Source organism: Cuculus canorus, chromosome 5, assembly GCF_017976375.1.
Source record: "Cuculus canorus isolate bCucCan1 chromosome 5, bCucCan1.pri, whole genome shotgun sequence".
NCBI classification, from domain to species: Eukaryota; Metazoa; Chordata; class Aves; order Cuculiformes; family Cuculidae; genus Cuculus; species Cuculus canorus.
Window position 1 is genome coordinate 60,102,436 of NC_071405.1, and position 27,742 is coordinate 60,130,177.

The 27,742-nt window shown below is 37.8% G+C and overlaps 1 protein-coding gene across 6 annotated transcripts in view; it reads left to right on the forward strand.

Annotated features, from left to right (window-relative positions):
• MEIS2 (Meis homeobox 2) overlaps positions 1 to 27,742 on the forward strand; it is a 173,541-nt gene that overhangs the window by 8,246 nt on the left and 137,553 nt on the right. For all 6 annotated transcript variants that reach the window (XM_054068625.1, XM_054068623.1, XM_054068628.1 and 3 more), the window contains exon 7: positions 8,941 to 9,055. In XM_054068625.1, the coding sequence (XP_053924600.1) occupies positions 8,941 to 9,055 (115 nt within the window). The remainder of the gene's footprint in view (positions 1 to 8,940; positions 9,056 to 27,742) is intronic.

Here is a 27,742-nt window from a genome sequence, read left to right on the forward strand (position 1 = left end):
CGCTTGCCTTTATTTCCCAGTGTGTTAAGAAGAGTAGCTGTAAGCCCAGAGAGAATGAGCTTTCTAGGAGCTTTTGTTTCCTTTGAAAACATGTTGTTTGTGTGTGTATTTGATAATTACATTAGACCTGGACTGAAGCTGAATTGGGAGATAAAATAATAATAAATTCTCCTAAATGCCCCCCTTCTGGCGCAGCTTAGTTCCAGAGCCTGGGAAATATTTTTGGACCCAAGCCTTAGCTTTCATTTTCTCATTTGTATTCGGTAAACATTGCAGGACAAGTTTTGTTGTTTCTGTTTTTTTATTTGGTTGGGGTTTTTTTACGTTTTACATTTTAAATCTATTATTTTGCGGGGAAAAAAGTATTCAAAGGTTTCTGAAAGTTTCTCTGCTTATTAGCTACCCCACAAGTAGATAATAAACTCTGTGAGGCATGATACTATTTAAAAAATATTTATTTTATGGCATTTTACAACCCTAACCTTGTGTACCCAAGTATTCCGATACGAGTACTAGAAAAGAAATTGAAGAGAGTGGCAACCTGAAAGATAGGAGGTCATTGTGTACAATTCAGAGCAACGGCAAAAAAAAAAAGTACGTTTCTCCAGTACATTTCCTTTACAAGAGTGTGTTTCAAGTGGAAGTGTAGAAATGGAGCATGCTTATGTTTATGTTGAAGAGATTAGATAAACTAGCCTGTTTAGGGTTCTGGCAGATGGCGAATGCTCAAGCCAATTTGCAGTGCTCCATTATAATATTTAAATTCACATACAATGATAGGACAGGGGTGGAGGGGGGGGTAGCATCTTGATAATCTGATAACTATTATCTCTCCTAAGAAGAATCTCCTCTTGCTTTCGTGGCCCCAAAACCAAACTCAAATAAATATGACAACCCATATATCTTGCACCCGTTAGGGTTTACCACTTCATTGGGTATTATAATTTAAAGCCTTTTATTTCCTGGAGATTTGAGCTATAACATTTTTACTTTAGCCCCCTGCTATTTGTTTTGAAAGGAAGCAATAATTTGTGCAACCAGAACACCAACTGGGAAATGAAGAGTTGTATCACATAGTTACATTTTATTCATGCGTTTTGGGAAACACGTCTCCTTATTGGATTTTTTTTTTTTAATATTAGCTTGTTTTCCCAACAAAACTTTAACACTCTTTTATAGCTTGGTCAAACTACTTTGTGTGTACACATTTATATTTGCACTATACAAGGCTCCAGCAGAAAGAAATCTACTTTTACTCATAAAGAAGGAAAAGCTTTAAAAAATAGCTAATATAAACATGCAAGACTATCAAAAAGCGAGCTATCATTTCTGAGCATCTACCTGAAAATGTAGTAGTTCAAGCATGCAAATTTGTCCAATTTGACTCTCCAGGTTTATTTTTTCATTTGCTTTGATATGCATATTTAATATATAGCCTCAGGCTAGATCTCATTTGGTGAAAGTTGGTGCAGGGGTGATGATAAGCCACTTCAGAAGGACAGAGACAGCATGTTGTTTCCTCTGTTTTATGTATTGGCCCACTATTCTGATCCTTGGGTCTTCCCCTCATGGTTTTATTTGCACATGAAATACTGGGAGCATTTCAACTGATTGGCTATGAATAATGATAGCCAAAAAGCAGTGTAGTTTAATTTGTTGTGTGCCAAGGTTTCTCTTGTGGAGCTGACAGTTTGTGACAGCTGTTTGACACCCCAAAAAACCCATACACCTCTATTCTTATTAAGTGGTATAAAGCTACACCGTGTGTTTAATGTGAATGCGAGGGGTGGCAGTGGTGACAGTGGCAGTGCTGAACTAGGAGCTCAGGCAGCTCTCAGTTTTATTCCTTTGCTAGACCTGAAAACCTAGCAGAAGGGAAAGTAACAGATTTTTAGGATTAGCCAATATTTGCAGTAAGACTTTAAACGGAGTACTCAAATAGCACACGCTTCCCTTTTCAAAATCTTCTGCTCTACTATTGATATAACTTAATCAGAAACCAAACCCCAAATCAACAAAGGAGTGAACTCTTCAGAGATATACCTGTGCAGCAAAAAGGACACAGCTGTAAGCCGTTGTTCTATACGCGTTTGGTAATATATGTGCTTATCGGATTTTATTTTAGTGTGCTATTAACTGTTATGTAATACAGTAAGTGTAAAGGGTCCAGGGACTTGGTAGATCAAATACTGCAGCGCTAGCCACAAGAAGCTGAAACTTTTGTTATTACTCTGTGTGTTTAGTAAATATAACAGCCCATAATTAGTGTTTGAATTTTTAACACCCTCATATTTTTTTATTGCTCTGAGGTATTAGCTGTAGATGGGAAGAAGGTAATTACAGCTATGCCCTGGCTGAACCAGACCGTTGAGGGGGGGAAGAAAAGAAAGGGAAAGAGGAAAGAAATCTGTCCAGCTGCAGTTCATGTTGAGTTTCCCAGCACAGACAATTTATTATCGTTCAATATAAACGCTCTGGGCCCTATCCTGCACTATATTCAGCCTAAAATATCCATTGAGGTTGCCAAAAAAATCTTTTTTCTTTTATTTCTTTTCAAGCTATTCAAATCTGAAAAATGCAACCTTTGTAAAATTTGGAATTTTTTAAATGTTTTCAAGCATATGATAACGTTTTGTACTTCAATTAGATTTCAACTGTACCTGGCTTCACCTGGTGCCACGCAATTCATCCTTTAGCACAAACCTACTTTGAAGCCTAGTAATTCTCCCATAGAAATTTATGGCTATCCTTCCACTGGCTTTCGTGGGAGCAGGATCAGGGCCTCAGTCTTTTTTGGTATTTGTTTATATGTTCTAGTCAATTTACAGCTGAGACGTAATAATATACAGATCATCATTCATAAAATATAATTAAAAATGGATAGAAATATACATACATCTCTTTTTTTTCTATAAAAAGATTGCTGACAGATTAGAAATCCAGCTGTAGAAGAGAAATATTAGCCTGAATATTAAACCTTTCAGCTCTCATATGAGAAGATACTTTTATTTTGTACTTTTGGACATCCAGACTTTTTAGAATTCTTTAATATTTCTTCTCCAAGAACAGTCTGTGTAAATTTCTGACATCTTGCAGATGAGAACAAATAAAAATAGGGTAATGCATATCTGTTAGGTAAGACCTCACTGAGTAATGAGGAAGTAACCTGGAGCCTGACACTGCAGTCTCCAGGTACGCTATACTTTGATGGACTTCAGTGGGAGTTTTGAGTGTACCAGAAATGCAGGATCAGACCCCAAAGATGCGCTTTCTTTTTGCATTGTGACAGAAGGGAAACTAACTAGCTGGCTGCAACAATAATAAAGCAAACATTTTTCTCCAGTATCCAAATTTCTAAGATTTAGGACGTTATGGTAGGCTCTGTGCTTTCTGAAGGGACAGAGAGCATCAGAAACTTTCCAAGAAGGACAGATACTGTAAAGAATACTGTATATTTCCTCTTTTTCATGGGCCAAGTTACTCTACAGCCAAAGGTACTGTGTAGGTCAAATTTGAGTGTTTTCATTTTAAACTAGGTTCTCTCAGTCTGAACCAAAAACGTATTTCACTATCTGTTTGATGCCGGTGTTCCTTCTTTGTTTTGAGTTGTCTGTCACTCTAGATGAAGTGTAGCCACACAGAACGACCTAGAAGGACAACTGAAAAAACAACAACTCCCTGATTTTTCTAGTCATGATTCCTCACTGATAGGTGGATTGCATGTTTGATTTTAATCTGAATCAGAAAATAGAAAGCACGCAGCTTTTTAGAACATTGCCACATTCTAGCAGCGTCAGAAATTCTGCTTGATACTTTCCTCAGATGCAAAATCAAGCGACAAGAATTAAAACTTCTACATATATGTTCATCCATATATAAATATCTGATAGATCACAATCCTTTTGTACTATCAGGAGTAGTCTTTTTTGGAAAAAATACATCATATCATGTCAAATAAGAGGTTTTCATGGCTCATTTACTTATTGAAAGTTTCTTTGCACAGTAAGTTTATTATTACTGCGCCCCACAACAGTTTCTCAGATACCATTCTGAACTTTATATATCCAAAGCATAGACGCAGGTGCGCACACACTCACACACACACACACACACGCATGTATGTGTTTAGTTTTCTGTGTCCGGCAGAGTATGTAATCTTTACTACACCGTGGTAACTAGATGGAGTTTTTTGTGGTATCAGTCGTGTCAGTGGTCCCACTGTGTTTACAGGTGTTATTTGTAAGATTAAGGTGACCAGGATTTGTCCCACGTTTGGGCGGCAAAAATGCCATCTATATGGGTAATCCAGTTCAGTTTTGTGTTGGCAAAATCAATTTACCAGAGCAACCTCAAGATCTTTGAGTCCAGCCATATCCACAAAGAACGAGCCCTATAGCCACTGCCGTTTCTTTTACGAAAGTAAGTTGTGTTTTATTTGTTCCTGGAAGATCAATGGTTTTGTCCATTTCATCTGATAAAATGTAAGGTCCTGATCCTGTCACCCCTGTATGTTTAAAACTTCAGTTAAAGTCTGTGAGCCAAATCCTGCTTGGCTTACTCACATGGGTATCAGCTGGCCTGATTGATTTTATTTCCCAGTTATAAATAAGAAGCAAATTCCTTATGGTTAATTGAGTCTTTACTATCACCATAAAAAGCGGTGTGAGACCAGAATCAGCCCTAACAGGACCACGTGCACTCACAAAAAATTAGCCAGACTTTGCCCAGTGGAAATTCTGAGCATACAAAGTAAGAACTGCAATTTAACAGAAAGCTATCCTATGTAAAATCTCTCTTTTACAACATCCCTGTTCAAGAAATCCTGTAGCGGTTAGAAACTCTTACAATTTCCACCAGATTTGCAGCATCGACAAAAGAGTAACGCATCAGATTTGCTTTGTGTAACACAAGACTCTTGTCCTTTCTGTTGCTCTTTTCTAGATTTAGCAAAATTCAATGGTTGTGCTAAATCAATTTTTTTTTTTAACTTTCAAGGGAAAAAAACACTGGCAAAATTGTGTTTTCTAGGGAAGCCTATGTGTGTAAATGAGAAACAGAGGATAGCAGCGGAGTGATCTCCTGTGGCCCTGCTAGTACAAGCTTTCCCCATATTGTCTCCTGCTTTTATATTAATTACAACTTGCATTATCAGCTGTGAGTCTGTAGCCCAGCAAATAGAAAATACTGCCCCTGGAGACCTAGCTTCTTGTATCTATTTTCCATCTCCTTCTATTGTGTTCTACTCAGTATTCACTGCTTTTCTCCTGGTAACACTGCTCTTTAACACAATTAGGTAAGAGCAAGAGGAGCACCATATTTGACTCCCAATTATTAAAACTACTGGGAATAGATACATGTGTGCTGTTTATCTTCTAAGGTATTTGGCATTAGTTTAGATCACATGTGTGTGAAAATTTTGTAGCATGCACATGTACACAAACCAGGCAATTGCATTTTGGCAGATGTCATCCACAGTCCTCAACATGTTTCTGCAAAGTGTTTTACTAACTTTCAAGAAGATATGAGAAGTCATGATAGCAGTTTGTGTAATTTATTTAATGCTATCTAATTTTCTCTCTCTTTTTTTTTTTTTTTTTACAGTGCGATAGCTTAATACAAATTTCATTGACATTCATAGAAAAATTGCAATTAATGTTAGAGGGGTTTAGATCAAGATCTCTTTAGGTATCTAAATTGTACTGATAATGTGTTTCCAGTGAAGTATACTCTAGATGTGTCACTTGGTCTCATTTTTTTTGTGAAGACATACATAAAACAACTACTTAAGATCAGGCATTTGGCCAAGAAGTTTTTCTTGAGGGATGCAATGTTGGAAATAGCCTAGAGGTGAAAAAGAGAAGTTCACTGACACATACAATGCTTTTAGTCCAAAGCAATAGAATGCTGCCTTTTTATGAGTCTGTAAACTCCAGCCCTAGAGTTGTCATTTTTTATAAAATTAAAACCTAGCTGTTTCCCTCCCTTTCAAATTCCTCCAACATCGTGCTGTCGTAACTAGAAAATATCCCGTCTTATTATTTCTGTCCTTCAACAAAATTCTGCCATGTTGCTTCCTCAAGAAAACTATGTCATAAGAAGTACATTGAATTCCCAATCAATACAGCCTGACTTTCTAAAATGGGATCTGCAAACAGAGGTCAAGAACAACTCAGCCTGGTAGAGACAGCAAGTGTTTTCAGCTGCGGGAAGTCTTATGCAGTGATCCTTCCAAATCATTACAGTTTTGAAACAGAAAGGCTGGTCTAGCTTTTGAAATACTGTATGATAGGTTTTGGATGACATTTGCCTTAAAACATAGCTGAGGTGTTACCAGTTAATTATTGTAATTTTCGTATGTGTGATAAGGAGCTCCAACAGCAGCCAACTTAAGAGAGCCTGCAGTGCATAAAATTAACATAACTCACTGTGTTCCCTGAAAAGTTTAGCCTAGGTGAACATGTTGCAATTATTACATTTTCTAAAAGAAGGTTCCAGCCTGATGTTGTTGGAGGGCTAAACTCATGCTATGCTATTGTTTCTTTCCTTTTTCATGTATTTCTTCTAGCTCTTTATCTGATTACCATCCGGCAAACAGCTGACGCTAAGAGGCTGCAGAGAGCTGAAGAGCTCCTGTCTGCTGTTTGCCTTCAGCTTGAAGCTATTTGAGTGGCTTCCTAACTCAGAGATAAAAAGAGAAGCTCATAGGCACAACTGTGTTTTAATCCAGGCTGTAAAGAAACTTGCTCAGTTTTTGCATTTTATTTCCATCTGAACCTTTTCCTAACCTTATTTTCAACTTTCTTTTTAAATAACATCTGGGCTGCTTAAGCTTTCAAGACTTCTCATCTTTCTTTTTTGTGTTTCTTTCCACTTGACTCTATAAAATGATGGTAATTAGTTTTTTGTTTGTTTTTTTTTTAATTTAAATGAAAATGTAGAGGATAACAGTATATTAATATTTCTTTCTGAGACCTAATTAATAAAACCTTAATGAATACAAAATATGATTGTTTGGTGGATTTTTTTTTTTTTCCTGTTGCAGTTCTGTGGGAGGAAAAGTAGATCAGTCTTCCAGGTTTTGGAGGGGGTGGTGGTTTTCTACCATAAGTGCTGTCATGCCGTCTGTTGCCCTGATAGGTTAGGAGAATTTCAGATCCTAGCCTGTCTTCTGATTTTACTCATATATTCCTGCTGTGGAACCACTTAGGTAGATGCATGTGTGTGCTTGTGTAAGGTGAAGGGGATTTGGATTCTTCTTACCCTTTGGTCACCTAGGGCTTTACTGGGAAACTTTTGAAGTCACGGGCTCTTCCCTTTGTCTCTCCTGTGATCTGGGTCAGGCCTGTTAGATTTATGTCACTGGGTATTGTAGCAAGCCATTATTTGGCAGTTCTGTTTTGCATTGCTCTAGCGCATGTGGCACTAATCAGTGCTAGGAGATTACTTTGAGATGTTCCAACATATATTTTGGGACCTGATTCCAATCACACTTACGCTGAATTTTACAGTGGGTAAGTCAGTTGATTTTGTTGAACTTATTCCTACTACATGCTGACGTAGGTGAGGTCAGAATCAGTCCTGCTCAAAGAACTTATCCAAACTGATTGCTTGCTGCTTTCAAGACCTCCGCATGCTTTAATAGTCCAGTGTTATTTCACAATGCCGACTTAAAACACAATCAAACCTAAGAAGCAAGGTTTTTTTTTTGAGGGGGGATTTTTTGTTTTGTTTTGGTTTTTGTTGAACTACTACGATGTGCTTGATTTAAGTTGTCACATACAGGTGACAAGTAATGCAGGTCCAGCCCCTAGTCTGATCTGTTTCATGTGTTCTTGCTCTCCTTTTCTGCCAGAGGAAATTCCATCTCTTGCCTGCCTTCATGTGGTGCTGATAAAGCTCTTCCTGTACAGTAGAATTCCTGTTTTCCTTTAAGCAACAGCAGGCTATTGGGAATGATCAGGAAAGGGGAGGAGGACAGGAGGAGAACACACTCAACAAAGTAGTACTAAACCGTAACATTAAATTTTCCCCACTTATCCGTTTAAATAGCATCTCCTCACTCCAGGGTAACCAATATTCAATAGATTAGAAAGCTCATGTGAATTTTGCGATTGAAGTTGAGGTCTTAGCCAAGTTTTGCAAACTTTGTATGTCTGTCTTCCATTTTGTCATGTTTTATGCATAGTAATGTAGAAAGAATTACATAAAAATCGCTACACGTTATTTTATATAATCACCTGGTAGTTATTCTTGACAATACTTGTAAGTGAACTGTTAGAATGATACCCCTAGAAAGTCTTTTGAAAAGTGTCATATCAAGGTGGTGGTGAAGGGGGTGAGGAAGCATCTTTCCTTGTATATAACATCTTTCAGAGGAAGCTTGCTTTTTTCTTCACAACTTTGCATTTGCTTGAAGTTTTTCCAGCATTTAAATGGGTGAGAGAGAGGGTAGGGTATGAGGACACACTCCTCTCCCATGCGCCTTCTCCTTTACTTCTCGAAACAGAAAAACAATATGTGGAAAAATAGATTGCATACCAACTATCCTGATCCTAATGTGAACATATAGTACCATAAACTGTGAAGTTGGTGCTCTCCTCCTTTCCTGCCCTGTACAGCTCATTAAGAATTTTTTTTTCTCCCCTGAAATATTCTTCTGCAGTACTACTCAAAAAATGACATCCAGACAACTCTTTGGAAAGTTTAAAAAAAAAATAAATCTGTCCTTTATTTTACCGTGTAAATCTTTCTACCTCCTTTACTTGTCTTTGCTGAAGAATTATTACACTGCGCAAGCAGTATTGGTGTTTGGCACATTTCACAAATGCTAATGTATATACTTTTCCCCCCTCCTCCCCTCTTCTCCCGGTTTTCTTTCTGTTCTTCATTTGCTATTGGAATGGGAACTGTGGAAAAAATTCCTTGGCACTCTGACACCAGAATCCTTCATCTTGGAGAGACCACGATGATGCAACCTCAACGCACTCGGCAGGCACACCCGGGCCCTCCAGTGGGGGCCATGCTTCCCAGAGTGGAGACAACAGCAGTGAGCAAGGTAAAAGGTCAAGCTTATTCCCTCCGCAAAGTAGGCATGACTAAAATAACTCCAGCTTTTTTTATTATATCAGTACATCTGCCTTAGAGTAAACATGGAGTGGCAGACTTGCAGTATAATCAGCTGTAACTGAGGGAGACGGTATTTCCTTTTCCTAACCCACTTAGCTGCATTTTATTATTATTTCAAAGCGAAATATCTAATGTTCAAACAAGCTTTGTAATAACAATTGATTAGTTCTGCCAATTCCTTTACAAATTTCGTTATCTACAGTTTATTTTTGTGTAGTGTAAGTAAATATAATGACAGACATACTCTCCAGCTGTGATGCAGTTGTTTGAGCTGGGTTATAGAAGGAGAATTTAACCTGTATTTTCAGCTGGAGAAGACAGTCTATATGAAGTTATAAAGCTGCTTAATTGTATAAAGTAGAAACAAACCCCAAATCGGACAAAAGAATGTTTCTTGCTGTTTCTGCTTGTACAGACTTATTTCTGCTTGTACAGAATTATTTCTGCTACTGAAAATCTGAATGATAAATAGAGGTGTACCTGAACTGCAAAACCTCTGTTGGATTTATAAGTGAAGTCTTCTCAAGGGTTCAGGAGGTTTGATTACTATTTCAGGGATTTTTGTTTTATTTCCTACTGCACTGCACTGCACCTTGTGTATAGTTATCTGCATCCGTGCTGAGTGTCAAAGGCTGTCATTCTGATAGTGTATTACTCTTGCTTATGAGAAGTGTACTCATCAGTGACTCTAGAAGGTACAACAGTCATGCCTCCAGTGCTAGACGTTGAGTAAAGGTGGTCTACTGTCACTCTCGGATCTTGACCCAGAATCAATTTTTTGAAGCCCAAGCTTTAAGGCGGGCTCTGTGCTTGTTTTAATTTGAAAACACCGTAATCCTCAGCTCGTGAGTGAGACATTACCTCTATAAGGTCCTATAATACGGTCCCTCCATTTCGAGCATCTGCAGGGTTTTACCGCTGTGTTTCCTCTACGTGGGAGTTACACACATCCAACCAGCCATGTGGGATCCCAAAACTGGAGAGGGGAGTAGCCTGGAGAAGGATTAGTCAGGGCTAGAGCTGCCATGACTAGCCTTGTGCTGAGGGCTGTTTCCCACCATATTTGCCACGCTTAGGCGTCGGAGCAGATATGTGATTTCACGTCTCTCATGTGGCCCACTGCTTGGCACAGAGATGGATCCTCTCGTCTGTCTCACGATCTGGTGTTGTATGTGTTGCAATTCTAGGAACTTGCAAAGTTTGTTTCTGGTAGTGGTTTGGGTTTGTCTCCTATTTGTATGAATTTGTTTATACATTTGTAATCTTATTGCTGACAGAAAGCAGCCATGGCACAGGGTGTGATCCAACTCCAACATGAGTCACACATGATTTTTTTCTGTGTGGTTGGATCAGAGCTGTACAAGGCCCAGCATGAACTATTACAGTTTCAGTAGCTAATGGAAGGGAGAGCTAAGTGAATTATGTCTATTAGTTAGCCATAGCCTTTACTGTTGATCAAGTGTTTGCATCCTATATTGTGGCTAAGATGCTCGGTGTAGCAGATGATCATTTGCATATTTAAAAATTATTCCTCTGTGTTATGTGCCACGGCATGTTCATTCCACCCCTAGGTAAGAAATTTCCTCTTGTCTGTGTCTCCACTCTGCCCAGCAGCCCCTTAGAAATCAGAAGTTTCTTTGAGCCATACTTGATGTAAAGAAATCTCTTATATTGACATCCAGGGATCTTGCATTTCACTGCAGTCTCCGATCTCTTGTCACATAGCTCAGGGTGCTCAAGAAATATTGCTGAGCATAAGAAAGTGGTTGATGGTAACTACACCAACTTCCCATCAGAGACTGGGGTTTCTGGTAATATATATGATTTAAACAAACCTATTACACTTATTTCTGCAGAAGGGGAACAACTACTGAAGGACCAAATGCTGCCTGGTGTAGCAGGTTAAATCATCACTAGTACGTTTCCCTTTGTGCTCAGTTGGGAAAGCAGGAGTCCAGTGGCAAATTAGCATTCCACTCAGCTGCTAGCAGCTGAAAGATGTACGATCCTACAGCACCAGCAAAATTCCCATTGGAAACAGCTTTGGATTGCTCTCCTTCTCTCAACCCTGGGAAAGACTAAAGACAGGGAGGTACATATTGAATTTTCCTTACACTTCCTTGGGGGGTGGGGTTTACTTTATAACTTGGGAACTGGCAGTGAGTCCCAGACAATGGCAAGATGAGTAGATATCCTCTTGAGTTATTCTAGTGTAGTTACTTATTTGGGTCAACTTGGTTTCCCTAAAGTTTTGTTGAGACCTTTCACAAATGCTATTTCAATTATTCCACTTGCTCCAAAGGATTTTTGGGGAATAGGAGCTCATTAGAGACTCTTGGGTTACATGCACAACTTATGGTCTCCTCCGCTGATGCCTGGTGGCAACAGAGATTGATTCAAACTAGAGTGAGTCTCTTCAGGCCCTTGGGAACACTCTTTACAGGGGTCTCTGCTTTTGCCATAAGTCTACAATGTGCAGCTTGTGACTTTTGGGTTTTATTGGGTGGGGAGATGGAAAGGAGTCAGGTGATTGGTGACATTATTTTTGCTGACTCTGTCTTCGTGAGGCAGATTTATTTGTCACACAGAAGAATTAATCCATGATTCTTAATGTTAGAACGAAACCAAAAAGCTGTAGATGTTCTGGATGTGTATGGAAGACAGCCTCTCTGTGACAATGCGTGACTACCATCTGGCATCTAAAGGGTTAATCCAGTCAGTGTTTGGTGTTATTAGAGACATGCTGGCATTGAAAGAGTTAAGAAAAGGGCCTTCAGGCAGTAAACGTTGAAAGATTATCCTAATTTTATTAGTGGTGAGTGTCTATGTTGTTCTTAACATGTCACCTCACTTGTTCAACAGAAAACTAAGCTATACAACATATTGATCATCATCTAGCAAACCAAAGTACTAGTGACCTGTAATCTACCAAGCACTTATTGACTTTATCGTAGTTCAGATTCACAAATGCAGATCAATGCCATTTAATATTTATAGAGATTAGTAATTGTGTAGTAAGTCTGATCAACTTTCAGCCTGCCCTGGAAAAAGAGTTAAATCTATACAATAATAAAAATAACACACTCTAAACATCTTACAAAGGAGAAAAAGGAGAAGCTGATTTAATGGTCTAATGAGGCCATCTTCCAGAGACTTGTTTTGTGTAGGGCTTGCTTTGACCTTTTGCTTTGCTCAGGAGCCCAACGCTTCATTTTTCACATTCTTGCAATTACGTTAACGCTTCAAGCATTTCTGACTCCAAGTCCGCTAGCAACACCAGGCATAACTCAACACTGTGAGTTTTTCTCCTCTCTGTAGATTCATTAACAGGTCACCGGGGTCCCAACTGAAATTTAAAACTGACTGGTTCTGTTGGGTTAGCTGAGTTATAGCAAGGGAGATGGCAGGAAAGGGGCTGAGAGGAGGGGAGGTAGAAGACCCTGGGGTTTTTGGCAGGGAATATATGTGTAAAAACCCTAAGCGGAAGATTAAAAGGTATGTGTGTAGCTTTACCATCCACTCTTATCTTTGGAGGGGAAAAAACACATCTGAAAGTCTTCTGGGGTATTGTGTTTTCCTTATTCTTTGTGAAACAAAGTGAAAACGGCCACTGCCTTTACATACAAGGCTAAGTGAATTCTAGAATTCAGCATCTGTTTGTACTACAGTGATGGACATGACGCTTCCAGATTTTGATTCCCATTTAATCTCTTTATGGGATATTTCAAATAATGAATACAGCAGATTATGCATGAAAAGTGGGAGATAAATCTTTTTAAGGTTTGAAAACATGTGGTCTACAGGAAAGCACCAGGGAATAGTTTAGGTTTCATATTTTATGATAGCAGGATTGTATACCTGACTTGTCATATTCTTAATTCAGTCACTCAAAGGGCCTGATCCAGCCAAGTTGGACCTTTCAGAAAGTTTGGCATCTCTTTAGGATTCGGCCTGGTGTGATAAAGTTGACGATAACTGAGAAGCCAAAGACAAGGAACTTTCTTGTTTCTTGTTTTACTGCAGTAAAAATAATAAAGGGCATCACATCCACTTTGCCTTACCCATGTGAGTAGTTCATTTGTGTGTGGGTTTTTTGGTTTGCTGTTTTTTTTGATGGAACTACTTGTGCTGAATGAAGATAATCTGCCCCTTTATAAATATTATCTGAGGCAACATCTTAAAGTACTTTTGAAACACTTTTGTGACAGCTTGGTATTTGTCCCACAAATTTGTCCACAATTGCTTTCTGTGGCAAAGACTCATCTGGTTTGGGGCAAAGTCAACAAAGACATTAGCTAAAATTATGTGTACATCTGAGGTTACATCTCTGGGTTGATGCATGTTAGAAAAATTAGGTGGTCTGTTTTTTTTCATTATATACCTACTTGTAAAAATGATGGTATGCATTAAATTTGTTTACAAAACTAGCTGATAAGAAGAACTGTCCTAATATTCAAACTCTACCGTAACTACATAAAGCTTTGAATCAAACTCCAGCAGGCAGAAAAAGGAAAGGGATATGTTGTTGTTGTTAATAATAGAAAATCCCACCTCTAACACATTAATACAAAGTCCTTGGAAGTGTAATATGCAAAAGCTAATGCTAAAACTTGTTTTTCCTAGTGCTGTGTGTATAGGTATGCCTGCTGAGGCTAGTATGTATATTCATGATAGGATCTCGGAACATATTTTTATTCCTTTGCATTTTTACCTATAAAGCTATAGGGTATGGTTTTATTGGAAGAGGGCTGTCTTTTGTAAGAGAGGAAATGCCTAATAGAAAGGCTCAAACATCCAGACTGTGAAAAATCAAACTTGCTAATAAATAATGCTTCACTGGAGATGCATTATTTCAGAAGGCGCAGCTCTCATAAAGGTGAACTGTATGAAGTATGAAGAAGTCTTAAAGAACAATGACTTTTTTCAGCTGAGGAAGATACAGGAAGAGAGTAGCCCTTATTAATTCATCTTTTCCTTTCAAGTTTGAGGGGCCCATCCTTGTGTTGATATGTATGAGTAATTCCCATTAATGGTGATGGGAGTTACGCATGTGCACTGACAGAAGAATAGACCCCTTAGTGTTCAAAGCACATGAAATTTACATTTTTTTCCATTGCTGTAATTGAGATGTTGACAAATTGGAGAATATTGATGAGCCTTTGTTTTAAGTATTTCTTGCCAAGTTTGCTTTATTTTTTCATGTTTTGAACAATGGTTTGGGTTCAGCAGCAATGAATAATAAGGGGAGAGTAAAGATAACTTTGTATTTCAATATTTTGATTTGCCAATATGAAATAAATTGTCTTAGGCAAATGGAATATGCTGTTTTAATCATTAGCTATGCATGAAAGAAAAATTGATGTTGACATCTTTGCCGTAAAATCGTTGTAATGGGGCCTTCCTTACAATTCATTTTTGTAAAATTCATTTTGTACATTTTGCAGCAATTGAACAATCCCTGCACTGTGAATAGGCAGAATTCCCAGAAATACTGAGACAGTTGGCCCAGTAACTGCTGAGCTCACACTGCACACCACATGCACATTAACCATAATGATGCCAGAACCAGCTTAGCTAAATATAGTCACATTTTAGTATCCTACCATCCTTTCTTTTCTTTCTATCTATTGCATGAACAAACATATCTTTTTGCAGGTTTTGTTTGATCGCCGGAGTCGGGGAACTCTTATGTCCCTACCCACTATTCAATAAGTAGCATTAAAATTTCATAGCGAAGTGAAGATTCACTTTACAGTTTTCTAATAATCAGACTGGTGGCAAGTGCAGATTCCTCACCTTTTATTAAATTAAAGCCTAGAATGGGGGAGGGGATGCAAAATATTGTACTTGTTTTTAAGAGTCTCCCCTCTCTTTTAGCTTTTAATCCATGTACATTTTTTATATTTAGATATAGATAAAAATCTACATGTGCATTAGAAAACATTTAATTCCATATTTGAAGTATGTTGTGCAGGGGCTTCAAATGCAGCCTAGGAAAACTCTGTCAATGGAATGTTTTCATAGTGGCAGTAATCTCTTTAAAATAACCCTAAATACAATATGACAGATGCCATCTGGAATAATCTTTTGCTAGTTGCTTTCAACTTTTATTTTTTCCTACAGCTAAGTTCATCTAAAACTGGTCACTTACTGTTATAGTAAACATATTGAACTCTCCTCTGTTTTGTACATGAGCGTTCAGAGAAAATAGCTAAACAATTTTTCTGAAGAGATTGTTAGTGTTGAGAGGTTTGTCTCTGACTTCACGTTTCTGGGTGTTTTTAAATATACTTATGTGTACATGTGCATATGTATAGATTTTTTTTTATATATTTGTATTTAAAAATGAAAAAGGTAGGATTCCCCCTTAGGCCATTCTTTCCATCTGAGATCCTACTCAGCCTAACCCAGTTTGCCTCCAAACGTTAGATAACATCCCATTTGCTAAATTATAATTGTATGTTTGTTACAATATTAATGGTTTCATAATGCAACACATTCATACATAGAGTAGCAAGTGCTTAAATGTCTTCCTGTGTTGTTACAGGCTGACTAATTTCTTCCTATATATGCCAACTTATTTGAAAGATCTAATGTTGGAATCTCTGGATTTTTTTTTTTTTTTTTAACTTAGTCGAGTAAAGGGATGTCTCCTGATGCCTGTTAGAGTTTAATTTAGAGTAGTAATTAAACTTGAATACTGCCTCATAAACAAAAGATAAACAATAAACCAGCCACATTCCCTGCTGTTTCATAGCTTTCTTTCCCAGATGTTTTAGCCTGATAATTTTTACACAGTGAACTACCTAGCACGGAGTGCTGTGGACAGAGGTCAAAGCCTGGTTCTTTGTAATGGGTTTTAAAAAAGTTTTTCTTAATTAAATACCGCAGAATTTTCTTTTGTGCAGCTGATAAAATTGTCAGATACCGAAGGACACGCAATTAATTGACTTTTTAATTCTCTCCCTCTTGTTTAACAAGACGGCACTAATTTTAAAAAACCCACAAACTTTCTTTTAACCGTCGGTGACTGAGAAATGTTGCTATTTCTTAATATTCGAGTGCCCAGAGAGTGCTTTAGAATCCTTTCTGTCATTCTTTTAAAAATAAAAATGCCCTTGCAGGAGCTGCTGTCTCCATGTTGGTCCTAAGCAACTAAGGAAATGTTCGCAGTGGAAAGCTTTGATTTTTTTCAAACGGCTCCTCAGGCTGCTGGAGGTTCTGTGTCCATCTCTGGACCACTCCTCTGTCAGCCATGATCCTCCTAATTGCCAGGTACTGGTAGGTCGCTGGGCTGCAGAAGCCATGTTATTTTCACTGGGTGGGGTAATTACTGAAAGCTGAGAATAGCTGCACTAAAGACACAGGGATACTTTCATGATCCCATTAGCATAAGAGAGGGTAAATTATTCATGCCAAGTGAGAATTCTATGGGGAAAAGTATAGTTAATGCACATAGTTTTTAAATGTATCCCTTTCTGCTCTGAGACTAAATTCTTGTTGGATTCAGTTCTCAGACATTTACGGGAAAGCTCTAGTGGCATGTTAGACGCAGTTCATCTCTCTCTGTTTGCAGCGCTCTCAATAGAGACCATCTGGCAATGATCCAAAAGGTGATTAAACAAAATGATCAGCTCTTGTTGCTGTGTTACATGTCCAATACTCTGGATTAAAAAACATGACCCACAACAGTCAGCTAACATCTTTTTTTTCTCCCACCCCCCCCTTTCCTCTTCCCCTGTAAGAATTCAGATGGTCCACAAATGTCTATGCCATCTTTGTGTCCTTATGGCCCATAATCATGAACAGGTTGTGCAAATGGCTCTTTCTGTAACACGGTCTGTTCCAGCAGCATAGAAACATTTCATATTAATTGGGTCAGTCTAATGTTCATAATGACATGGGGAAAAATTACCCAAATGTGTTCTTAGAGTAAACACTTAAAATGTGCCTTTCTCCTATTAGAAAGTGAAATTTGACATCAGGCTCATGTGGTTGATTTATTTTTTAAGACAGAAGAAAATCAAAGCATGACACTCATCTGGTGAAAATAGTTAAAAGCCCCTTCTAACCGAACAAAAAAAAAAAAAAGAGGGGGGAGGAATGGGCTGTGGCTTAACACTACAATCGGGGATGAATTTACAGTGCTATTCAGAAGAGTACTCCCTTATCATAAACAAGCCAATAATCACACTGGATCTAACTCCCAATTAGCTTTTTCTTTGCTCACAGAGACCAGTGTACATGTTCTTCTTAAGCTGTGATATGTTGCCGTTGAGTCAGACAGAACATTTGTATACCTTATGTCATATTCAGAATTTAAGGATTAACGCTATATATTTACCAGAAAACCCAGCTAATCAGCAAGGTAATTTTTCAAACCAGTCACTTCAATGCCTGAGTTAAGGTAAAAATGCCAAGACTGTGAATAGGGGACATATGTATCTTATCTTTTTGGGGTTGCACCAAATGCCAAGTACTAGTGTAAATTCAACAGAAACCAGACATTGTTGGAAAGTAATTAAAGAAATATTGAAATTAAACCTACCATATGAGTGAAATATTTGTAGGCCCACTTTGTTGCATGCATAACAATTTGCATGGAATTGAACAGTGTTTCTTTCTTTCTCTTTTACTTCCTGAGTTGTTGAACGTGCAGAGGAATCACCTCTGTGTATATAGATACAGGATCAGAGGGATCTTTTTCGTGCTGAGGATGTTTATAGTCAAAAATCAGCGGATTTACTTAGAGAAGTAATATATTAAAGAAAAAAAAAATTAAAATCTCCAAACCTATGCCATGAAAAATCAAATTCCACCTTTGAGAGCTCGAAAGATCCACAGAGGCTGTCAGCTCTCCTCACTGTGCAAGGTGAAAGCAGTAGGTAAAAGGCATGGACATGTCCAGAGAGCTCGGGGAGGGGAGGCCACGCTCCCCTCCCGTCAGTGCAGTGTGGCAGATGAAAGGGACCCACATAGCCTTGGGGGGCTTAAGGCTATTACAGGGCCACTCATGCTCTGTTATCATGCTGATTTTCAATTGATTTTTGGCTGTACAGTACTTGTTGAAGGGCCTCTAGAGCATCAAACACTGCATTATGGCACTACACACTGTAATACTTGGGCCTTTTGTCTTACGGTCCTCACTTTGTCTGAGGAGTGCTGACCATCCCATGGTCGCTCCAGCTTCTGAGCAGCTTTAGAATCTGGGGAAGTAGGACAAGGTGAAGGAAATTAGGCAGCAATCTTTATTTGGCTCTTAATGTGGCTTGATGCATTTGTTTGTAGTTCTGAATTTTCAGACTGAGTTGGTTTTGCGTTACTGTAACGCATTGCTTTTTATTTATAAAATTACTTCTGTAAATCAGTGACTAATTGCAGAGTACCAATAAATCCAGGGCTGGGGTCTACGTATACTTTCTCGATCTTGATTTCTGACTCCTTTACTGGGCCTGGAGGTTGTTAATGTTGAAGCTGATGTTGCAGGAAGCTTTCTATAGGCTGAAGTGAGTCATTTATCCCGTTTTCTACCCTTTCCTTTCTTCACTTAAACTACTGTATCACTCGGGTAGGTTTTTCATTTGCTAAAAATCAGGCCATCTACATGTAAGTCTTGATGAGCTGAGGATTTTCAAAATCAGATGAGAGTCTATACATTTAGGATATCATCTTCAAATAAATGCTTATAATTTCAGCCAGCAATTTCTATTGGTTTGTGTAAGCCCTTGTGCATGCAGTAGAAGATGTGAATGAATATTTAAAAATGTTTACAAGAATAAAAATGTTCCCGTGGAACCACATGTAGACATGTAGACTTGCAACTTTCTAGTGTTATGGAAACTACAAGGAAGTGGTTTAGACATAAGGATAGGATGATATTAGGAAACAGTGATGGCCACCTTAACTACTCTACTAGCTGCAGGCTTTACCCAAATAACAAGTATGGTCACTGGGAAGACATCTGTTATTTCAGTGGCCTGCCCGTAGCTCCTCTGTTTGTCACCATGAGGTAAGGATGAGGCTGTCTACTCAGGAGCAACTAAATGCAGAACTGAATCCAGTAGGACCTTGTGTAAGTTATGTGCCCTCTCTGACGCACACGCCTCCTCAACTGTACAGTGGGGCCAAGAGCACTTAGATGTTGCATGAATGTTATGAAATGGTCATCTGTTGTCAGTGGACTGCTCTGATACTTCAGGAATGCAGTGCTACGTAGAAAATTCAAGTGCATTCCTGTATTGGCCTCACTGAATTTCATAAAAGAAGCACTGGATATACCACATTTGTAAATTGTATGGCTTATTTTAACACTTCCTATTCTTCCAACAAAGTTGAAAAAAACCCAAATGAAATAGCCTTGATCTTTAATTTGTATTGGTTTTGATTAATAAGACTCATGAAGTGAGCAATAAAAGATGACACTGATCACAACACCAGTTCTTTAGTAACATTTGTGTGAAGATGAGAAGTCTAAAGTGATGTTTCCAGTGTTTAAAAGATTGTTGCATCACTATATATGTGTAATCCTTGTTTAGTGATTGTTTTGGTTTTTTTCTATCCCAATTAATAAACATAGTAAACATAGTAGAACAGGGAATACTACACTCTGTGTTGGTATCTATGTCTTAGGGATCCAGTCTTAGGGTAATGTTGGCTTAGAATAAGATTACACCATGCATTGTCTTCTTTTTCTTTTCTTTGTAGGATTTCCTTAGTTCTCTAGAGCTACAGAACAGGTTGTGATGTTTAGTGACCTTGTACATCAGTAGTTCTGTCTTTTAAATATGGATATTGATTTTTTTTCTCATCCTGGCATGAGAAGATCTAGCATACCCCCTGCTCTGCTGCCGAAGAATTTTCAGCATGTACCCAGGCAGTGGTGGCTAAGAATGAAGGCTTAGGGCGTGAGAACTAGCAGCAGTTATTGGGAACAGTCTGCTTCACATTCAGAGGTATTTTGTTAACTATGAAATAAGTGTATCCGCTTTGCTGAGAAGGGAGAATTTATAACATTTTTTTTGTATCTATTTTGCTGTTGTTTATTACAGTTTTTAGTAAACATACAAACCTAAATTTAGTAACTTGGGTTTCTAGAAAATTCAGGATAACAGTTTGAAATGCACCAACTAGGTGTCTTGATAATACTTTCAGTACTTGTGAATGATCTGCCTTTTGTTTATGGGTCAGTGGTTGACAGTCCAGAGAAGGTTTGAAGGAAGGAGGGGATGTGAACTGGTTAAAAGCAGTTCTTCCTCCTCAGAGGAGAGAAGAGGAAGACACTATCCACATAAGATATCCTCATCCTTCTCAGGAGAAAACAGTAGTAGTAACAGTGGCACTGCTGCTTTCATATATGCAAAGTTTGGGTCGAACACATCCAAATAAATGAAAGCAAAGCATGATTCCCTTATCTTAAAAACCACAGAAAAACCCCACAACTACAAACCCTGTTCATTTTTTGACAATTCCCATAGAAACTATTGCCATTCAAATGTGTAGGATCTACAAAAAGACAGCCACAAAGGTCTAATACATCCTAATATTTCTGAACAAATTTTTATCATGCCTTATACTTCAGAGACCAACTAATAAACACTATCTTTTCTTATTTGCACAGGAAAGTTTTGAATCACTTTTTTTTATTCCTCTGATGGCTTTAAAGTGTTAAAGTGAGCTTCAGAGAGAAATAAATTTGTGCTTTCAGTTTGTTTCATTTCTTAAACACTAACACTTTCAAATCTGTTGGATAGAAACTTCTGCAGTAAACTCAAAATTACCTTTAAGGAATTTGCTGCTGTTTGATTGTACTCAGTATAGTAATTCACCTATGGAGTTGGAAGAAGTAAATGATTCTTCATTTCCTACTGTTACATACATGTGGCTTATAGGTGGCAGCCCCAAAGCTTGGCTGTGTCTCGGTTGTTTTAGAAGCCATTGTTATCCCAGCATAAAGAGCAAACACAGGGAAATGGTCTGGTGGCAGAGTTGGCACGATAGCTCTGGTGCCCCTGTTCCTACCTACAGCTGGGGTAGCAAGCATAGGAAAGAGCAAGACAGAGTGGTTTCCCTGTGCTCCACTGACTTCCCAGATGCTCCGAGTCTGAAGTCTGTTGCTAACTCCAGATGCTTAAACTTGCAGAGTGCGCTATCCTAGACTCCCGACCACATAACTTGTGGAAAGAGCTCAAATTATTTTATGGATGGTTACCATTGTGCACCCTCGGCACTATACATTCCTGATGCACAAGCGAGGATTGGGGTCTTCCACTTTCTTGTGTAAACAGAGCATTTGTTATAACTGCCAAGGATTGGTGGTGCAACCATGAAAGTGAGAGAGGGGAATTAAGCAAATTCTCTATTAAATTGTGATTTGTACCGTGAATTTTTTTGGCAACTCAACCATTTCATTTTTAAATAAGTAAAGAACAGTCTTTTCCTTATAATCTTGCATTATGCCCACCAGCTTATTATGGTTACACTTGCTTAAGCTATTACATTTATTTAAACTTTCCTTGGGCCTCTCCACATGCAGCTATAAGTTGGTCATACCTAGATTTAAGGCAGCTCCTGATTGCAGAGAGTTCAGCAGAAGTGAATACGACACGTACATGCAGAGAATTTTATTGCAGGACTCGGTGCTAAGGCTTTAAATTATTTACGGGCGTAAAATTCAGAAATTCGCATGAACTCCCTATCTAATTTTACACTCCTGCCTAAAGAGGACGGAACATCACTTAAATAGCACAAATCAGAATTTTTCAGCTTGGAGCTTCCTTCCTCATTCCTCCCACCTCAGATTTACCACTTACTGATGGTTCTCTGTTTCGTGGGACTCCTGACCCCGTACATCTGTTAAAGGGGACAGTTCAAGATGAACACAGCCTCCTACTCAGTAGGACCACAATGTCCTCTTAGCTCCTACTAGATGCTTGAACAAGCAGAGGGCTTAAGTGAAATCCTTTAGCTGAGCCAAAATCTGTTCTTATTTAGGGACTAATCCAAAGCCTGTTAAATCAACAGAAAGATTTTGGTTGACTTCAGTGAGCTTTGGATCAGGCCCCTCTTTGCTAATACATCTGAAATCAATGGAGCTACATTGGGCTTCTGCCAGTAAAAAAAAAGGGAGAGGGATTGCCCTTCTGCTTTATTTGTACAGTACCTAACACACCGAGGTCCTGGTGCTCAAACAGTGCTCGCAAGTGCTTCACTGAGACAACAATAATTTTGACTTGATTACATTACTTGGTGTTCACGGACTCCCATTCAGCTGGATACATAGTTCAGTTGTTTAAAACAACCATGTATGCTGTGCATCCACCTCATGCCCAAGCATTATTTTGGTCTTCTAACGCTTCGTATGAAGAAATTTCTTGTGAAAAGTAAAAAGGGAGGGTGATAGTTTTTTTACTAGGAAAAAAATTTTTTTTTCATATATCTGTGCTATCAGATTGTAAAGAAAGCTGTACTGAATGAAAAATACTCAGTCCATAGAAAATGTAAAACCCAATGAGTGTAACTTTTACTGTCAGTTCACTGCCTTGAGAAAAGTATTAAATCCCCATGCCTTCTCTACAGTCAAAAGGCTGTCACCTTTTTATTACTTCTTCACTGCTGCCTTTTATTTTTATTTCTCATTGTTAAACTGAAGTCCAAATTATAATTTGTCACTTGTTAAAGATTTTTGTGTAAGAATGAGCATTATGGAGATAGCAAATATTTTTGAGCAAGAAATGGCAAAGGATTAAAAGATCCTGCGTGTGCATCAGCATAGACCTTCCGTTTTCAGAAGTGCTTACGACAGCCCAAGTAAGACTTCAGTCTGGCAGAGCCTTATACAGTGCTTAACTCTGTGTATTGCAAGTCTTGTTATTGAAATAGAGGCCCACAGTAGGGTTAATATTGACTGCCTCAGTCTTTGTAGGATTGTTTTCAATTGACACTTTCATTCTAGCCCTAAAATACAAATATTTTCCTTAAAAAGAAAGCTACTTGGTTTAACATATTAGTCTTTTGATGAGGTTTAATGTGCATGTGATTCTGTGCACTTAAGGTTCATTCTGTGTATTTAGATACTTAATATATTTGTGCAAAACATATGTCACCACGTGAAAGTGTATTTGGGTAAGAAACGTAACATTTTTTATTTGTTTAGTGTGGTATCTTATCTAGATAATAAGCATTAGACTTTATTAGTGCTTTGTTTTAATGGTCTTATTTTTCTTCAACACTGTTATATCCATTTTGGGTAACATGTTAGATTCCATAATTTTAAAGTATTACAAAATTAAATTTTGATTTAGAGGTTGCCAAAATGCTTAATGCGTATAGATGCCTTTCATTTTATGGAAGCAGGGATAGGCTGATCCATGCTACCATCTTAACTGACTTACGGGGTTTTCTGCCCTTTTCACGTGCGAGGATTTCAAAGAGAAAGACCACTGCAGAACTCATTCTTCAGTCCAAGGGAGAAGTAATAATGCCATTTTCCAATCAAAAAAAGACATAATGAGGACTATCTTATTAGTGTTGAGTGTTTCTTAGATTCTAATCATTTACGGATTTAACTGTTTTCTTACAGTGTATTGAATGGACTGTATCTGACCTTCGCAAACTTGCTTTAGTGACTAGAGTCAGACACAGTCAGTCAATAGCTATCCACTGTGTTTTGGCCTCTTTTCTAGTTCTGTTTGATTTTTTTCTGTCTCACAATAATAAAATTCATCCTACCTTATCCATTTCTAGAAGATATTCTGTGTTTATCTGTGAATTGGTTATCCTAATTATTTCCCTGAGTTACATCTTATTAGCAGTTCATATTCCCAGCTTTGAGCATAGTTTGGCAGAAAGTTCTGTCTATGAGCAAGGTTTTATGAAAGAAGGGCTTTATTGATCATTCATTTATTTATTTATTTTTAAAGATCTTTCATTGTATTAATCTATAAATCAGGCTCAACTACAGATTTGCCCCTTTTTTCTTCTGAATCTGAGTTTGGGCAGGAATGTGTAGGACCACCAAAGAGAATGTCGTTTTACCTAAAAGTCCACACTGTCAGAATTCAGTTTTATTGTATAACATTTAACCCTCCTTTAAACTCTTCCAAATGTCTGTCAGTCTGGTTTGTTTAAAAGAAATAAGCTTTCCTTTTATTTTAGAACTAATAAAGAATTTTAGATCTTTCTAAAGCAATTTTCTGCATTCTTCCTGACTTCATTGATGTGAATGTAAAGTACATAATAGGTCAAATTCTAACTTCAGTGGGAGTTGATGTGAGCACAGCCTGCACATTTGAAAGCAGAATTGATTCAATCTTGGTGTGTCTGTGCAGCAAAAAAAAATCTTATCTCTACATAATTTGTCTTCATATAATCAGATAATACAGATTTGAGTTTTCTTCTTGTGTTATTTTCTATGACAGCCATACATGAACTCAGAGAAGCAGCTTATATTTTTAGCAGGGGTATGTGTGTATGTATTTATAAAAATGTCTTTTTTTTTTTTTTTTCTCCTTGTTTATTCACATATAAACATTTTACATGCTTCCTTAGAGAATTTCCTTGTAAGGTTCACTAGTTCTTAGGAGACTGAGAACTTGTTTAGCACATAATTTGTAAACTACGCAGAAAGCACCCTCCAGCTGAGGCAAACCCTGTAACAATTCACTTGGACCCGCTTTGCTTGCCACTGTAGTACTCTTGAACATAAGGGTCCTAGTTCAAACTGTGGCTGTAATGAGCATGATACACCCATGCAGGGCCAGATGTCCAATGGAGGATCCAAGCACTGGTCTTCTGTTCCAGTCTTCCATCAAACAGCTGTTTATTATAGCATGGTTCATTTTAATGCCTTCTGCTCTTATGCCTTCTCTATGCCAATTAGGTGTTCTTGAGCTAGCTGTCCTGTCCCATGGGACTGAAGTATGACTTGAATAAACAAAACAAGATTATTGCACCTAGAAGAAAAGGGAGAATGTCAGTTACATGGTGAGCAGGATTGTTGCCGTTAAATTCAGGTGAAACTGTAGATTTTTCACTTGTGTACTTTACCTTAAAACTTGCCAAAAACTTTATCTCACTTTGAGAAGAAAGACTTCATTTACACTGGGCTTCTTATGCTTTAAATAACTGATTCAGCAGCTATAACCTACTCAAGTATTACTTTCTTGCTGCCTTTTTATTGCAGTCCTTTAAAAAACTTGTTAGGAGCTTCTTCCCTTATTTTTAGACTGCTATAGGTAGAAAACATTAACATCTGAAAAAAAAAATTTTCTAAGTAGTTTAGACCTTTAACATGACATTAGAATATTTCCTTCTGTAAATCATCTCTCATGTATTAAAAAGCAACTGTCAGTTGATTTTCTTCCTGTGTGGCATGTGAGGTTATAACAACAGAAGTTCTAAGCTTAGCTTTTTTTCTTTCTCTCCTTTTTTTTTTTTTTTCTTTAAGTTGATGGCTTTGGGGGTTGGTCTTTCTCTTAGTTACATTAAGTATTCATGAAGGTAGGGTGGTTTTAGTAGTGTTTTTTTTTGTTTGTTTTTAATAGTGTGGCAGAGAAGAGTAAGACATAGCTGGGAAGGATTAAGCCTTTTAAAAGCAGATTTTGTAAAATGCAGGACATGGACAAAGATTTGTCGTATTTTACTTGCATCAGCCCATGTCTTTTATAAGAAATACTAGATCTGCAGATAGGCTATGGCTTCTGTCACGTCCAGGGGAATCCACTGAATCTTGGCCTTCATTTAAGATTCCCTCCTGATGAGCAAATTCCCATGACCACTTTTGAAGCTTTAAAAGCTTTGGTTTTGTTTTAAAAGGCCTCTGAGCTTAGGCAATGTTTTCATAGGCATTTAGAAACAAAAAACTGAGCTTTTAAACCTTCAAACATCACTGTAGGGATTCACTTCGCTTCTCGGCAGACCAAGTCTGAGACACACACTTCTTGCAGGTGTTATCTGAGCATGTGGATTTTGTGAAAATTGTGATGCACCATCTCAACTGACCCACAAATGTGACAGCAGTGTGTGTATGTGTGTGTAAGTCTTGGCGTTATGTTTCACTGGTTTTCATTTTTAAGAACAAACTATTATTTTGGTTCTGTGGAACAACTGATGTTGTTGCCAATTTTGGTTTTAGATTGTTTTCATTTCTTCTTCATGTATGTCCTCTAATGGAAATGCTAACAAATGGTCTTCAGAAGAACAGACGGAGTGAAAGTCCCTGGTTGTGTTTCAATTGTCTAAAGGGTATTGGGTTTTTTTTACTTCAGCCTTATTTTTTTCTTCTACAGTTAACATCAGTTGCACAATAACAGATAGTCTTCTGTAAGTAGATGGGCCATATCATATGTAAACCCCACTTTGGGATTACCAGATGAGAAATAACGTACAATAGAAATGAGTGGACAAATCATCAGGATGGTGAAATAACAAAAATACTCACTGCACTCCATCTCTTTGCACCTTAACCACTTGAGGTCAAATTTTGTCGTGTTTTGGGGGGAAGGGCGAGGGGATTTTTAGAATGAAGGGTAAATACTAAATGAATATATTAACAGTGCTTTTCTCCTGTCCTGTGCTGTTCTCAAAACACCTGTTAAAACAAATAAGCACATATTTCAGGATTGATGATACTAACTGGCAAACTTGGCACCAAATAACCTGCTGAAACTAAAATGTTGATGCAGAACATGTGCTTAACTTAACAGTCCATAACCCTGTTTTTAGAACACTGAAATACCTACCCTGAGGAAAGCTCGTAAAATGAAGGTCTTTAAAGTTCATAGATTAGACCAATGAAGCTGCAGCTGTTTTTAAGAATGTGTGTCTTCATTGACTCCTATTAATTCAAGATGGCCAAGTGTATGAAATACGAGACATGAAAGCACCGAGGAAGATTTTTTTTTTTGAAGTGCGCTTTCCATAGGTTCAGTGGCTAAAGGAATGAGCAGAAAAGAGATACTTGGAGAGGCAAACATTTCTGCGTTTCGGAGAACTAGACATTACAGGTAGATCTGAAAGAATCTCTTAGTTTCTAAAGGTATTTAATCGAGCTTTTTACAACACATAATACATGATTCTTCTAGAAATTCCCAGTGCCCTTAAGATTCTATTGCTTGGGATTAGTTGAGTAATTTGGCATATCTCTAATCACGCTTCCCCATGTGCAACATTCCAGCCATATCTGTCTTTACTGTTAAATATATAATTTATAAATAGATAACAATCCTGATAAACTTGTTTGAATCCATTCTAGAGCGAAATTACTTGTTTTGTATTGTGTGTCATAGCTTCAAGCTGCTTCAGAATAACTGTCCTTAACAAAGAAAAATCTTTGTTATATTACTCATCTGGAGGCACTGGAAATTAAAACACTAAGCTACTGTAACAACCGGGAGATATTATTTCTGAAGTGTTCCTCAAGAAATAAACTTTCTGCACCAGGCAAACCTGAGTTTGTAATAAATACATGAACACACATACTTTTTCCTTTTTGCACTTGTCCACACAGAGTGCATGTTTATTTGTTATTTTTTAATGGAAGAAGTTAGAATAGGCTATATTAAGCTGAACAGAATTTCTTCATTGAATTTTTCTGGCTGTGTAACTTCTCTGGCAAAAA